The 11,467-nt window shown below is 45.7% G+C and overlaps 1 protein-coding gene across 9 annotated transcripts; it reads right to left on the reverse strand.

The window, feature by feature from the left end:
* Window positions 1-34: 34 nt before the first annotated feature.
* On the reverse strand, window positions 35-10,893 carry LOC101165018 (myosin-3). 9 transcript variants are annotated; one of them, XM_020713495.2, is made up of 21 exons: window positions 10,268-10,893; window positions 9,796-9,879; window positions 9,638-9,721; window positions 9,233-9,295; window positions 8,966-9,070; window positions 7,594-7,668; window positions 7,235-7,318; window positions 5,159-5,230; window positions 4,896-4,958; window positions 4,691-4,744; window positions 4,513-4,578; window positions 4,378-4,440; window positions 3,361-3,414; window positions 2,208-2,261; window positions 2,030-2,095; window positions 1,895-1,957; window positions 1,706-1,768; window positions 1,582-1,635; window positions 1,448-1,510; window positions 1,252-1,380; window positions 35-431 (listed from the first exon to the last, which is right to left on the reverse strand). In XM_020713495.2, exons 1-21 carry the CDS (start codon window positions 10,614-10,616, stop codon window positions 151-153), a joined length of 1,989 nt encoding a protein of 662 aa, XP_020569154.1. In that variant the 5' UTR covers window positions 10,617-10,893; the 3' UTR covers window positions 35-150. The 9 variants fall into 9 exon arrangements, with proteins under 9 accessions (XP_020569154.1, XP_023807109.1, XP_023807107.1 ...); XM_020713498.2 differs by having other exon boundaries at window positions 112-431; window positions 2,030-2,092; XM_023951341.1 differs by having other exon boundaries at window positions 1,895-2,092.
* Window positions 10,894-11,467: the final 574 nt, after the last annotated feature.

Below are 11,467 nucleotides of genomic sequence, written 5' to 3' on the forward strand. Positions count from 1 at the left end.
TGTGTGCCTCAAAGAACAGGAGACGGTGCAGCAGTTCTGTTGCAGCTTTTTATTCACAGCATCGTCTGCATCACCTGTAGATGTCATGATAAGTCCCGCCTCCTTCAGGGCTTTTTTTTTTTTTTTTTTTTTGGTTCTGCATCAGACCCGTCACAGGGGGAACAGCAGGAAGCCCGAGAAGACGCTGAAGTTCCGCGAGTCGTCGTAGAGCCGGTAGCTGGCCGGCAGGCTGAGGCGGACTCGGTCGCCCGCCTCCAGCTGCAGCGCCATGGAGCTGCAGGTGGAGGCGTAGCCGCCGTGGTCGTTCAGCTCCAGGCTGAAGAAGACGGGCTCCTCGTTCCGGTACAGGTGCAGACCCGTGTAGCCCTTCAGGTAGTCCGCGGCCGTGAAGCTGAAGAAGTAGAAGCCTCTGACGGGGGCCGTGAAAACACCTGAGGGACCGACACAACCTTCAGTCCTCAACCGCTCATGAAGTTCATGATTACGCTGCTGCTGCTGCTGGGATCCGATGGACTTTCACAGATCTACGCTCCAGAACTCAGGACGGATCTTCAGAACCACAGAATGCAGAGATCTGATTTTGATGGTTTGTTTCTTTTAGCATCTCTCCGTCCTACTTTAACCCGAGAAGTTCAATTATGGCATTTTGTAGCTCTTGGCTAAAGAGCCGGTCTGGTTCGTCACTGGTTCCAATCCCAGACTCGATGTTTGTTGTGTCTTTAAACAAAAAAAACATTTCGGCTAAATGTCATCTAATCAAATCTGGTACGACGAAGTCATGCAAACTAAAATTCAGATCTTCAACCAAAAATACTGGACCGGACAAGACCAGATGATGGAGCACAGAACCTCCTGCTAACCAAACATGGACCCCACCCCCATGATTCCTATCATGTGAGAGCTCTTTGTTTACATGCCCTCCCACTAGCTCACAGCGCCTCACACACCCTCCCCCAACCTAACATTACCAGTTGCACAAAAAGCAGGTTTTCTACGTCAAAAATAGAGTTTTTCAAAGAAATACTCAGAAACACTTTCTGTATAAATGATCTCCCCCAATCCCTAAAATCCCAGGGGAAGCGGAGTTTTGGACTTGTTTGAACCTAAAGTCAACTTTCAGACACTTGGATAAGTGAAATGGATTCTCCATGAGAGCAGTGAGCTGCAGACAAGGCCACTCAGCTGGTTTGTTGCAGAATTGTTGCTGTGGAACGTGAAGCCAGATCTACCTGGAGAGCGGAATGCTGATACCTGCAGATTGGTTGTAGCCGAGGCCGACGTTGACGACGGTTTTGGAGAAGATCAGAGTCGTTTCTTGATCGAAAGGTCCAACGACTCCTGAATCCGTCAGGCCAGCAGAAAACCCAACCTTCAACTCTTCTGGAAGAAACGAGGGACCTCAGCGGCGCCGCAGGGAGAGGAGGCGGTGCCGTGACCACGGCCTTACCTCCACCCTTCGTGTTCAGCTCCTCAACAGCGGCGTTGATGGCGGCCCGCTGGACCTGCAGCTCTGACGAGAAACGCCTCAGATGTTCTGTTGACCACAGACCTCCGCGGGCACAGAAAGAAGTTTCCCGTTACCTTCCTGGGCGGCCGTCAGTCCGCCTGAGACGGAACGCAGATCTGCAGCCCTGACTGAACAGAACATGACATCATTCAGGCGTCAGCAGCAGACGACGTGATGCAGGACGGGGGGCGGGGTCACCTGCGCAGTCGGTCTGCAGCTCATCCAGCCGCTGCTCGGTCCCATTCAGTCTGAAAGTAAGGACTGAGACAAGGTTCGCTTTTTACCTCAGACTTTTTCAGAATGTCTGAACATCAGAAGGTTCCACCAGAACCACAAACTTTATTGAACGGTGAACTTTGACCTTTAGTATGAAACGTCCTGTTTCACCTGAGGTGTGCGAGTCCAGATGTTCCAGCTGCTCCTCCCGGACTCTCAGTGCGACCTCCAGAGCTGAACAGGAGAGCGTCCGTAAGGACCAGAAGGATGGCACCGGGGATGAAGGACAGAGGCTGAAGCTTTTACCTGCAGTGTGAGCCTCCAGATGTTCCAGCTGAGTCTCAGTGGATCTCAGTCTGAGCTCCACATCTGCTGAACAAACCTGCTGTCAATCACTAATTCACACGTTTACTGTATGCATCAGGCGATAATGGAGGTTCAGATGAAAATATTGATGAGTAATCAATAATCAGACTCGGTTCACCTGCAGTTCTGTTGAGTCCACCTGTCAGTCTGGATTCAAGGGAGGAGATCTGACCTGAAAACAGGAAAACAACATGCTGCAGTTTGGCCCAGAGCCTCTGAGGACGACCTTCTAACCCCTCAGCCTCACGGCTCTGAGGGCGGAGCTTAGGCTGACGCCATTTCTGCTTGTGCGCCTTTAGCTCAGCTCTATCATGAGCTTATGTGGCAGTGGATTATGGGAGAGGGAGTCGAGGGGGGGGGGGTTAGTATAAGCTAAGAGTTATGAGAACATTACAGCACAGAGCAGGAACCAAACCCACAAAGACTGAACAGGAACACAGAGCAGAACGTTCTAGAAAAACGTTTACAATTCAGAGTCACCAAATGACTCAAAAACAAAACCTGGAGGACAGAAAACCTTCATAGATCTAGAGAACATAGAACATTCATAGATCTAGAAAACGCAGAACTTTCATAGATCAAGACAACGCAGAACCTTCATAGATCTAGAAAACGCAAAACATTCATAGATCTAGAGAACGCAGAACCTTCATACATCTAGAGAACGCAGAACCTTCATAGATCTAGAGAACGCAGAACCTTCATAGATCTAGAGAACGCAGAACCTTCATACATCTAGAGAACGCAGAACCTTCATAGATCTAGAGAATGCAGAACATTCATAGATCTACAGAACAGAGAACCTTCATAGATCTGGAGAACACAGAACATTCATAGATCTAGAGAACGCAGAACCTTCATAGATCTAGAGAACGCAGAACATTCATAGATCTACAGAACAGAGAACCTTCATAGATCTGGAGAACACAGAACATTCATAGATCTAGAGAACACAGAACATTCATAGATCTAGAGAACACAGAACATTCATAGATCTAGAGAACACAGAACATTCATAGATCTATAGAACGGAGAACCTTCATAGATCTAGAGAACACAGAACCTTCATAGATCTAAAGAACGCGGAACATTCATAGATCTAAGGAACGCAGAACCTTCATAGATCTAGAGAACGCAGACCCTTCATAGATCTAGAGAACGCAGAACATTCATAGATCTACAGAACAGAGAACCTTCATAGATCTGGAGAACAGAGAACTTTCACAGATCTGGAGTACATAGAAGTTTCAGAACATTGAGACTTGGTTCACCTGCAGTTCTGTTGAGTCCACCTGTCAGTCTGGATTCAATGGATGAGATCTGACCTGAAATCAGGAACAAACTGGTTCTAAACCTAGAAATAATGACGCGTCGCTGAGAATCTAAGGAATAAAACTGAAGAGTGGAAGAACTTCAGGTTACAAATGTTCCATAAGCTCAGTAGAATGAATACTTTATATGTTTGCTGAACATGTTGATTGACTTGTTGGTTAATACAAACAAAGAAAAAAAGGAGAATAAAGAAACACAAATATAGACATTAAGTCATAAATTGATTACAAAAGAATAGAAATGCAATGAAATTCATTTTCTATTGAGGACATCTCTAAACCTGATTTTCTCTAAACCACTGAATTCCCCTGACTTGACTCCTTTTGGTTTCTACTGAGGACATTTGGGGCTTTTCTAGAATACCTAATAGAAAGGGGCGGGGCTCTGGGCTATTGTAGTTCTGGTGGAAAAAATCCATTTGACTCTTTTTTCTCTCTGAAATTCTTACATTAATTTAGAAAACCTTATTACAAATCCTACATTATGGAACCAAAATTGAATTTCTTATTGATTATCAACAGAAAACATTTTTAAAACAAAAGTTTCTTTGTACATTTTGTTGAATTTTTGGATATTTGAATTTTGTTGGAGTTCAGGACTAAACCTGTTCCAGAGTTTAATGTCGCACATCGACACACAAAACTTTTCTTAGCTGTTCTTTTCAGTGAAAATATTCCTCCCAAACTGAAAGCAACAGAGTCAAACTTTATTGATAGTTTCTGAAAACTGAGACTCTAACCTTCGCTTGGGTCCATTTTCACTAAGCAGACTTTTCTGAAATCTCATTTCAGTATAAATTAGTGATTGTGGGTCATTTTCTGATATGTTGTGTTGCTATTGTTGTGCAATATTAAAATACAATATAATCACAATATTGATGTACCTCAGCTGTTTTCAAATAATCTGGGGATCTCTAACTGGACCTAAGACCATTTGTGTGTGAGGCGGTCCTTCACCTGAGGTGTGCGAGTCCAGATGTTCCAGCTGCTCCTCCCGGACTCTCAGTGCGACCTCCAGAGCTGAACAGGAGAGCGTCCGTAAGGACCAGAAGGATGGCACCGGGGATGAAAGACAGAGGCTGAAGCTTTTACCTGCAGTGTGAGCCTCCAGATGTTCCAGCTGAGTCTCAGTGGATCTCAGTCTGAGCTCCACATCTGCTGAACAAACCTGCTGTCAATCACTAATTCACACGTTTACTGTATGCATCAGGCGATAATGGAGGTTCAGATGAAAATATTGATGAGTAATCAATAATCAGACTCGGTTCACCTGCAGTTCTGTTGAGTCCACCTGTCAGTCTGGATTCAAGGGAGGAGATCTGACCTGAAAACAGGAACACAACATGATGGTGATGTTCTTCTGGATCCAACGGAAACCATCAGCTGAAGTGTTTCTGAACTCCTTCACCAGAGAACATCATGGATGCTCCTCAGTTCAGATTCAGGATTCAGATCAATCCGAATCTTTTCCTCACCTGATCTGTCCGTCTGAAGGTGATCCAGCTGATCCTCTCCTGCTCTCAGTCTGCTCTCTATCTCTGAACAGAGAAGATCAGTTTGAGCAGAAAATCCTCAGAAGTCAACAAGAACTTGGTGTTTAAACTTCCTAAACTGTCTCATCAAACGCGTCAAAGACGTTCACAGTTCTTGTTGTTTCCACTTCCTGTGTTTGGTGATCATCAAGTATATAAAGTCTTCTAAAGTCAGATTCAGTTTTGCTTGGAATAGTTCGGCACACCTGTGTTCACCCTCTCCTGCAGACTCTCACTTCTGTTCACTTTCCTCCAGAGCTCCATCAGAGACGGCCCACCTGAAACACAACCAGCCGACCCGTCACGCAGCAGATGAAACGGAAACCGATGTTTTCAAAGTTTCAGCCTTTTGTCTTCAAAGCAGCATCAGTTCTTCTTCTACACTTCCTGGCAGTTTTTGAGGGAACTCTGCTGGTAGGTGGTTCCAAACGCAGATCTTCTGAGGATGCAGACGTTCTCACATCCTTCTGTGTCTTCATGTCATCCGCAGACGGACTTCCATGATGTGGAGATCGAAGCTCTGTGGAGGTCAGAGAACTTCCAGAACTTTCTTCAGTCTGCAGACGGCTCCTGAAGACGTTGGCTGGATGGTTTTGAGGTCCTTGTCCGACTGCAGAATACAACCACACGCCCTCTTGATGGTATGGCATGATGGGAACACGTCTGCGTGTATTCTCGGGAATGAGAGGACCATCAAGTCTGACCGAACCTCCAAACGTTCGAGGAACCTCCATAGTGTTGTCTGCAGAAACGCCACATGGTTCTGCTCTGCAGATCAGATCCAAACCTTATTTTATAGCTCTTTTCATAACACAGAGTGCTGTATTCCAGGGTCTTAATGGAGATGGACATTAGGAAACAGGTTGACACGGTTTATCATTCTTCTCTGAGGTTCATTACTAACTGTAAAACAATGACACATCACTGTGAGTTGTCTTCTCGAGTGGGATGGCCTGCCCTGGCCATACGGAGGAGGATTCACTGGTACACTTTCATTTATGAGGCTCTGCTTGGACTCCTGCCGACCTACATCTGTTCCTTACTGTCACAGAGAAGGGCTGATTCTTATTCTCTTCGTTCACATGGTCATGTGTTGCTCTCTGTTCCATTTGCACCGAACTGGGCAAAAAGGCTTTTTTCCACTCTGCACCTTATGCATGGAACATGTTGCAGAAGGACTGGATCTTGACAGAGTTGATTTCCTTGAATGCTTTTAAATTTAAACTGAGAGGTCTCGAGGCTGACTCCTTAACATGCACTTGTTTTTCATAATCGGTTTGTTATTTCCTGTCATTTTGCTCTGTGTAATAATTATGTAACTGTGTTTTAGTCGCTGCTGCCGCTTGGCCAGGACTCCCTTGAAAAAGAGGTTTTTAATCTCACCGGGACTTTCCTGGTTAAATGAAGGTTAAATAAATAAATAAAAACGCGGCTGAGGCTGAGCTCCACCGGTTTCTGCGCTGAAGGCACTACTGCACCTCTTGTGTTGAAGCTTGACGGGTCTTTCATCTGCTGCAGGACGTTTCCTCGCTCGCCCACAACGTCTGCAATCCTCAATGTTTCTCTGTGCTTCTTCAGAAGACCTTGAACATCTGGAAACTCCAGTCTGCTTTGAGATCTTTGTCTGATAGAGACTTTGCTGATGCAGAAGAGCGACCTCCTGACCTCCTGTCTCCAGCCTCACTTTGGCAGCAGAGTTTAGATCTTCCACGCCCAGCTGCTGTTTTTGTCTCGGCTCGTGTCTGGGTTTGAACCTCCGTGTGTCATTAACGGTCTTCAGCCCCTGTTTGGTGAAATCAGTCGATCAAACACCTGAAAGACTTGATGCTGGTTTGAAGGCAAAAGGTAGAAACTCCAAATATTGATTTGATTTTGATTTTTCTTTCCTTCACTCATTCAGAAATGCTTATAATTCAGACATTTGTATTTCTGAAAAACCTTCTTTGTTTACAGCATTTTTCCAACCTGCCAAAACATTTTTCAAAGTACTTTATATTTGATATTTACTTTGTGTTTTATTCAGTTCTTCATTGCTGGTCATTTAGGGTTTTAGCCCTGTTCTTTGTCTGCAAGGCATCGTTTCAGTTTAAATTTCCTTTACGTTTGACTTCATCTTCTGACATAATTGATTTATTTTCTTTTTCATAGGAATAAGTTTAGGAAACAAAGGGTTAAGCACATCTACTCTTAATATGAAAAACTGCTTCATGTTTTTTATATATAAAGGAAAGCGGGATTGAATCCCTCTTTGTGGACTCACGGATCCTTCGCCCTGTTGTTACCTGCTGTCTCAGTGTGAACGTCCTCCAGCTGCTTCTCTGCGGCGTCCATCCTGACCTGCAGCTGAGTGACGGACGCAGCCTGCGCTAAACACGGCACAGAAAACATCACTAGCAGCTGACAGGAACATATCTGCACATCCAGCTCCGTTTCTGTGCACCAACATGGTTTTATTCTTTCAAGCTGCAGTCGTGTTTATGAATGTTGAAGCTCTTTGTCAGAAAAAAAAGTCAGATCTTGAGAAAATACAAAATTCAAAGGATCACTATAGATTAGTCTCTAATTTGTTCCAATTTTGAGCTAAAACTGAAACGTTTCTCCATGATTTGTGACCTGAGCATGTGATGGTCATGTGACTCACCTGCCGCGCCCCTCGTCAGCTGACCCAGGAGGATCTGACTGGAGTTCAGCTCGATTCTCATCTCAGAGAACTGGTCTGCAACAATCATCAAACACCAATGAAGCTTCTGGAGTGTCGCTGAGCTCATCTTTTAAAAAGTTCCTCCTTCATGCTGACCAGAAATGAAAGAACGCGGTCCTGCTCGCCGTGACTGACACCCCTTCACGTTTTGCGTAATAGCGTGAATGTCTATAGAAATGTATAGAAATGTGCCAAATTTACATCGGCAGGATGTTTTAATGGGAGCTTCGAAGTGATTTAACAAAGATAGTTGTTTTTTCAACAGAGATGCAGTCATTTAAAAGGGGGAAAGAAGACTAATACTATTGCCCCCCCTCAGGACGGCCTCCAAATAATTCTAATACCCATCTATTTGCTTCTTGGTCTTCCCGATGGTATTTTATCCCACACTTCCTTTGCAATATCCTCAAACTCCTGACAATTTCCACGTTTCCTTTCCAGATCTCCACTCTCCCCAAAGATTTTCAATTGAACTGGGATCAGGTGACCCAGACCATTTTTTTTCCTTTCATGCTTTTGGAGCTGTTCTTTGGGTTTTCATCTTGCTGGAGGACCCATGATCTTCACCTCAAACCGAGTTTCCTGCCTCTGATTATGACATTTCTCTCTTTAATTGCTTGATGATCCTCTGACGTCATGATGGCTGGGCTTTGGTGAAGGTACCAGATGCAGCCCCCATACCATTATGGGCCCTCCACCATGCTTTACTGTTGGTATGGAGTTCTTTTACCCTAAATACTGTTTGTGTGCAATACCAAAAAGCTCCACCTTTGTTTAATCTTTCCACAAAACTTTGTCCCAGAAGACTTGAAGTTTGTCCTGGTTCTCTTTGGGAAGATCAATCGTTCCTTTTTATCTTTATCTTTTTCCCGGCTGAGATCGGCGTGCGGAGTGGGGTTCTTATTGAAACGATTATGCCAGACTGCTCCTGGTTGATGTTTAGGTATTTCGATGTTTGACATGTTTTTTTTTTTCACCATTTGCACCAACTTCTTTTTTTGAAGACATCCAGATAGGTTCTTGACACTTTCATGCCTGGACTACGTCTCAGTAACCACTGAAACAGAAATACTCAGGTCTTTGGAGATGGCCTTTAGACCCTTTGGAGGTCTTAATAGCATTTCTGAACGCTTCTTTGTCTTTACCATAAAAAGCAAATGACAGGAGGGTTGATAAAACACAAAAATGATCATTCATTGGTTCGTTCACGTGTCATGGGTGGATGGAATCCATCCGAATTTCCAAACTGATTGAATGTTTTTCTATGTTTTCCTCAAGATACCCTCCCGGTGGAAATCTAAGGTGAGGTCACCTTCATTGTGGGCCTGAAGCTTCTCCAGACGTCCGTCCAGGAGGCTCTGCAGCGCTGCGGCCTCAGGGATCATCACCATGGACGAGCTGTTGGAGGTCAGGAGCTCTGGGGGGGAAAATGGAGGTCAAGTCCCCCCACAAAATCCTAGACGAGGAGCATCAAACACAGGCTCTAAAAAGTTCAGGGTAGGATCATCTTGCAGAGTCTATCAAAGCTTCTTCCTGCTAGTTGTTTGAAGAACCAGAAGTGGAGCAGACAGGTTCTCACCTGCCATCTGCCCTCGAAGCTCCTCCAACAGCGTCTCGGTGCCGCACAGTCTGGACGCCAGAACTGAAACCAGCAGAGAGAAAATGTCGTCTGAGTAACGGAGAACCTCACGCATCTGCTGGGAAGAGACCATGAGCTCCGTCTGCCGTTCCTCTGAAACCTGAGACCTTCACTCGTGGAGGAACTCCACACACAGAAGTGCTTCCTCCTAAACCTCAAACTGATGGAGTTTGACGGGAACATGCAGACTGAGGCCTGTAGAGTCTGAGATGCTTGGAAGACTGACAGTTCGGTTAAAGATTATGGACAAATCCTTCAGCGTTAATGGTAAAAACCCAGAATTTCTGCTCCGATAGCAGAACTTCACGTCAGCCTGAGCCCCTCAGAGTTTAGTGGGAGGATGACCTGTGTTCTTCCTCTTCAGCTGCTCCACTGTGCTCTCACTCGCCCTCAGTCTGGTCCTCAGGAACGGCAGCTCAGAAGCCAGAGCTGCAGACACAGAGACGTCTCCTCAGAGTGAAGCTCTGCAGATTGGACTGCTCTGCCGGAGCTCCGGGGCTCACCTGAGTTCTTCCTCCGGAGCTCCTCAGCAGAGCTCTCAGTGACGTTCATCCGGGACTGAAGCTCCAACATCAGGAGCTCTCGGACTGAGACATAAAACACAAACGTGTCTGTGTTACATTCAAAGACTCCAAACATTTGTCTACTTTCAAGCTAAGTGACATAAAACACTTTTGGTTTTCTATTAGAGTAAAGAAAAAGGCCAGGAGGACAATCTGATGCTCAGTGAGGACAGGAGAAAGTCCAGCTTTCCGTCCATGTTTGGTTTTGGTTCTGATCATTCAGGCATGTTTCCACACTTTGGTCTTTCTTAGATGTTCTCCTCAACACTCAGTGGGAAGCGGGAAGCTCATGAGAGCATGCCGTCCTTTTATTGTTTTCATGAAACGGCAGCAAAATACAAACAGCGTCTTAAGTTTCTGCTACAGATCCTCTGACGTTCCTCCTCAAACAAGAAGGTCAGAAGAAGCTGACCTTTGTTCTGCTCCTCCAGCTCCTCCACCCTCCTCCTCAGCTCCACCATCTGCTGGCCCAGCTCCGCCTGCAGCCCCTCCATGCTGCGCCTCTGCTGCTCGGCCTCCACCTCTCCATCCCTCAGCTGGCTCTCCACACTTCGCAGCGACTGCCGCCGTCGCACCTCCTCCATCTTCAGGCTCAGCACCAGCTCCTTCAGGCCCTGCAGCTCGTCCCAGAGGACCGGCACCTGCGGGGAGCCGCTCGGCACCGAGCTGGCACCGCCTGGAACCGTAGCCCGAGGCTGAGACTGAGCCGGATCCAGAGAGAAGAAGAAGAGCAGGAGCAGAACTTCAGCAGCAGACGTCATCCTGAGAGAACTCTGCAGCTGAGCCGGTGCAGCCAAATGAATGCACTAATCCTGCAGGAGAAGCTGGGAGGGGGTGAAGCAGAACTTCAGAAGTGACCCATAAGCTGGAAAACTCCTGAGGTCCAATCCCTCAGGAGTTACAAGAAACTCCAGCTGTGGCTCAAAGAAAGTCGACGTTTCATTAAAAAAGAAAAACTAAAAAAACAGCCTGTTTGCAAAAATGGTCCTGTAACCCCTTGTGCTATTCTTGGCACTTTAACGTTGGGAGTTGGGTCATCTACACCCACTAGACAATGCTCTGAACCTTTTTTCTTCAATGATTTGTGATCTTCACTGGTGTCCATGGATTACATGAAATCTTTCTACCTTTATCCACCTTTGTCATGGTAGGGAGAACACGTCAATGGAAGGGGGGGGGTCATAGGATAGCACACGGGTTAAAGCTGGAATGACCTGAAACCAGTTCATTAGCTCCTGTGTCGTCATCTGATCAAAGAACAAATGAAAAGTTCCCAGAATTATGAAAAGGGGCGGAGCAAACACTTCTGTCAGGTGTTGGAATAAACCCAATAAATGTGATCTTAATTTGAGGATTTGATTCACCTTTGAATTCATAATTTCCATCTAAAATGTGAAAATAAAACTAAACTTCCTTTAACCCTTGTGCTATCTTAGATGACCCCCCCCCCTTCCATTGACGTGTTCTCCCTACCATGACAAAGGTGGATAAAGGTGGAAAGATTTCATGTAATCCATGGACACCAGTGAAGATCACAAATCATTGAAGAAAAAAGGTTCAGAGCACTGTCTAGTGGGTCTAGATGACCCAACTCCCAATATTAAAGTGCCTA

Source organism: Oryzias latipes, chromosome 22 (genome assembly GCF_002234675.1).
Source record: "Oryzias latipes chromosome 22, ASM223467v1".
In the NCBI taxonomy this organism is placed as follows: domain Eukaryota; kingdom Metazoa; phylum Chordata; class Actinopteri; order Beloniformes; family Adrianichthyidae; genus Oryzias; species Oryzias latipes.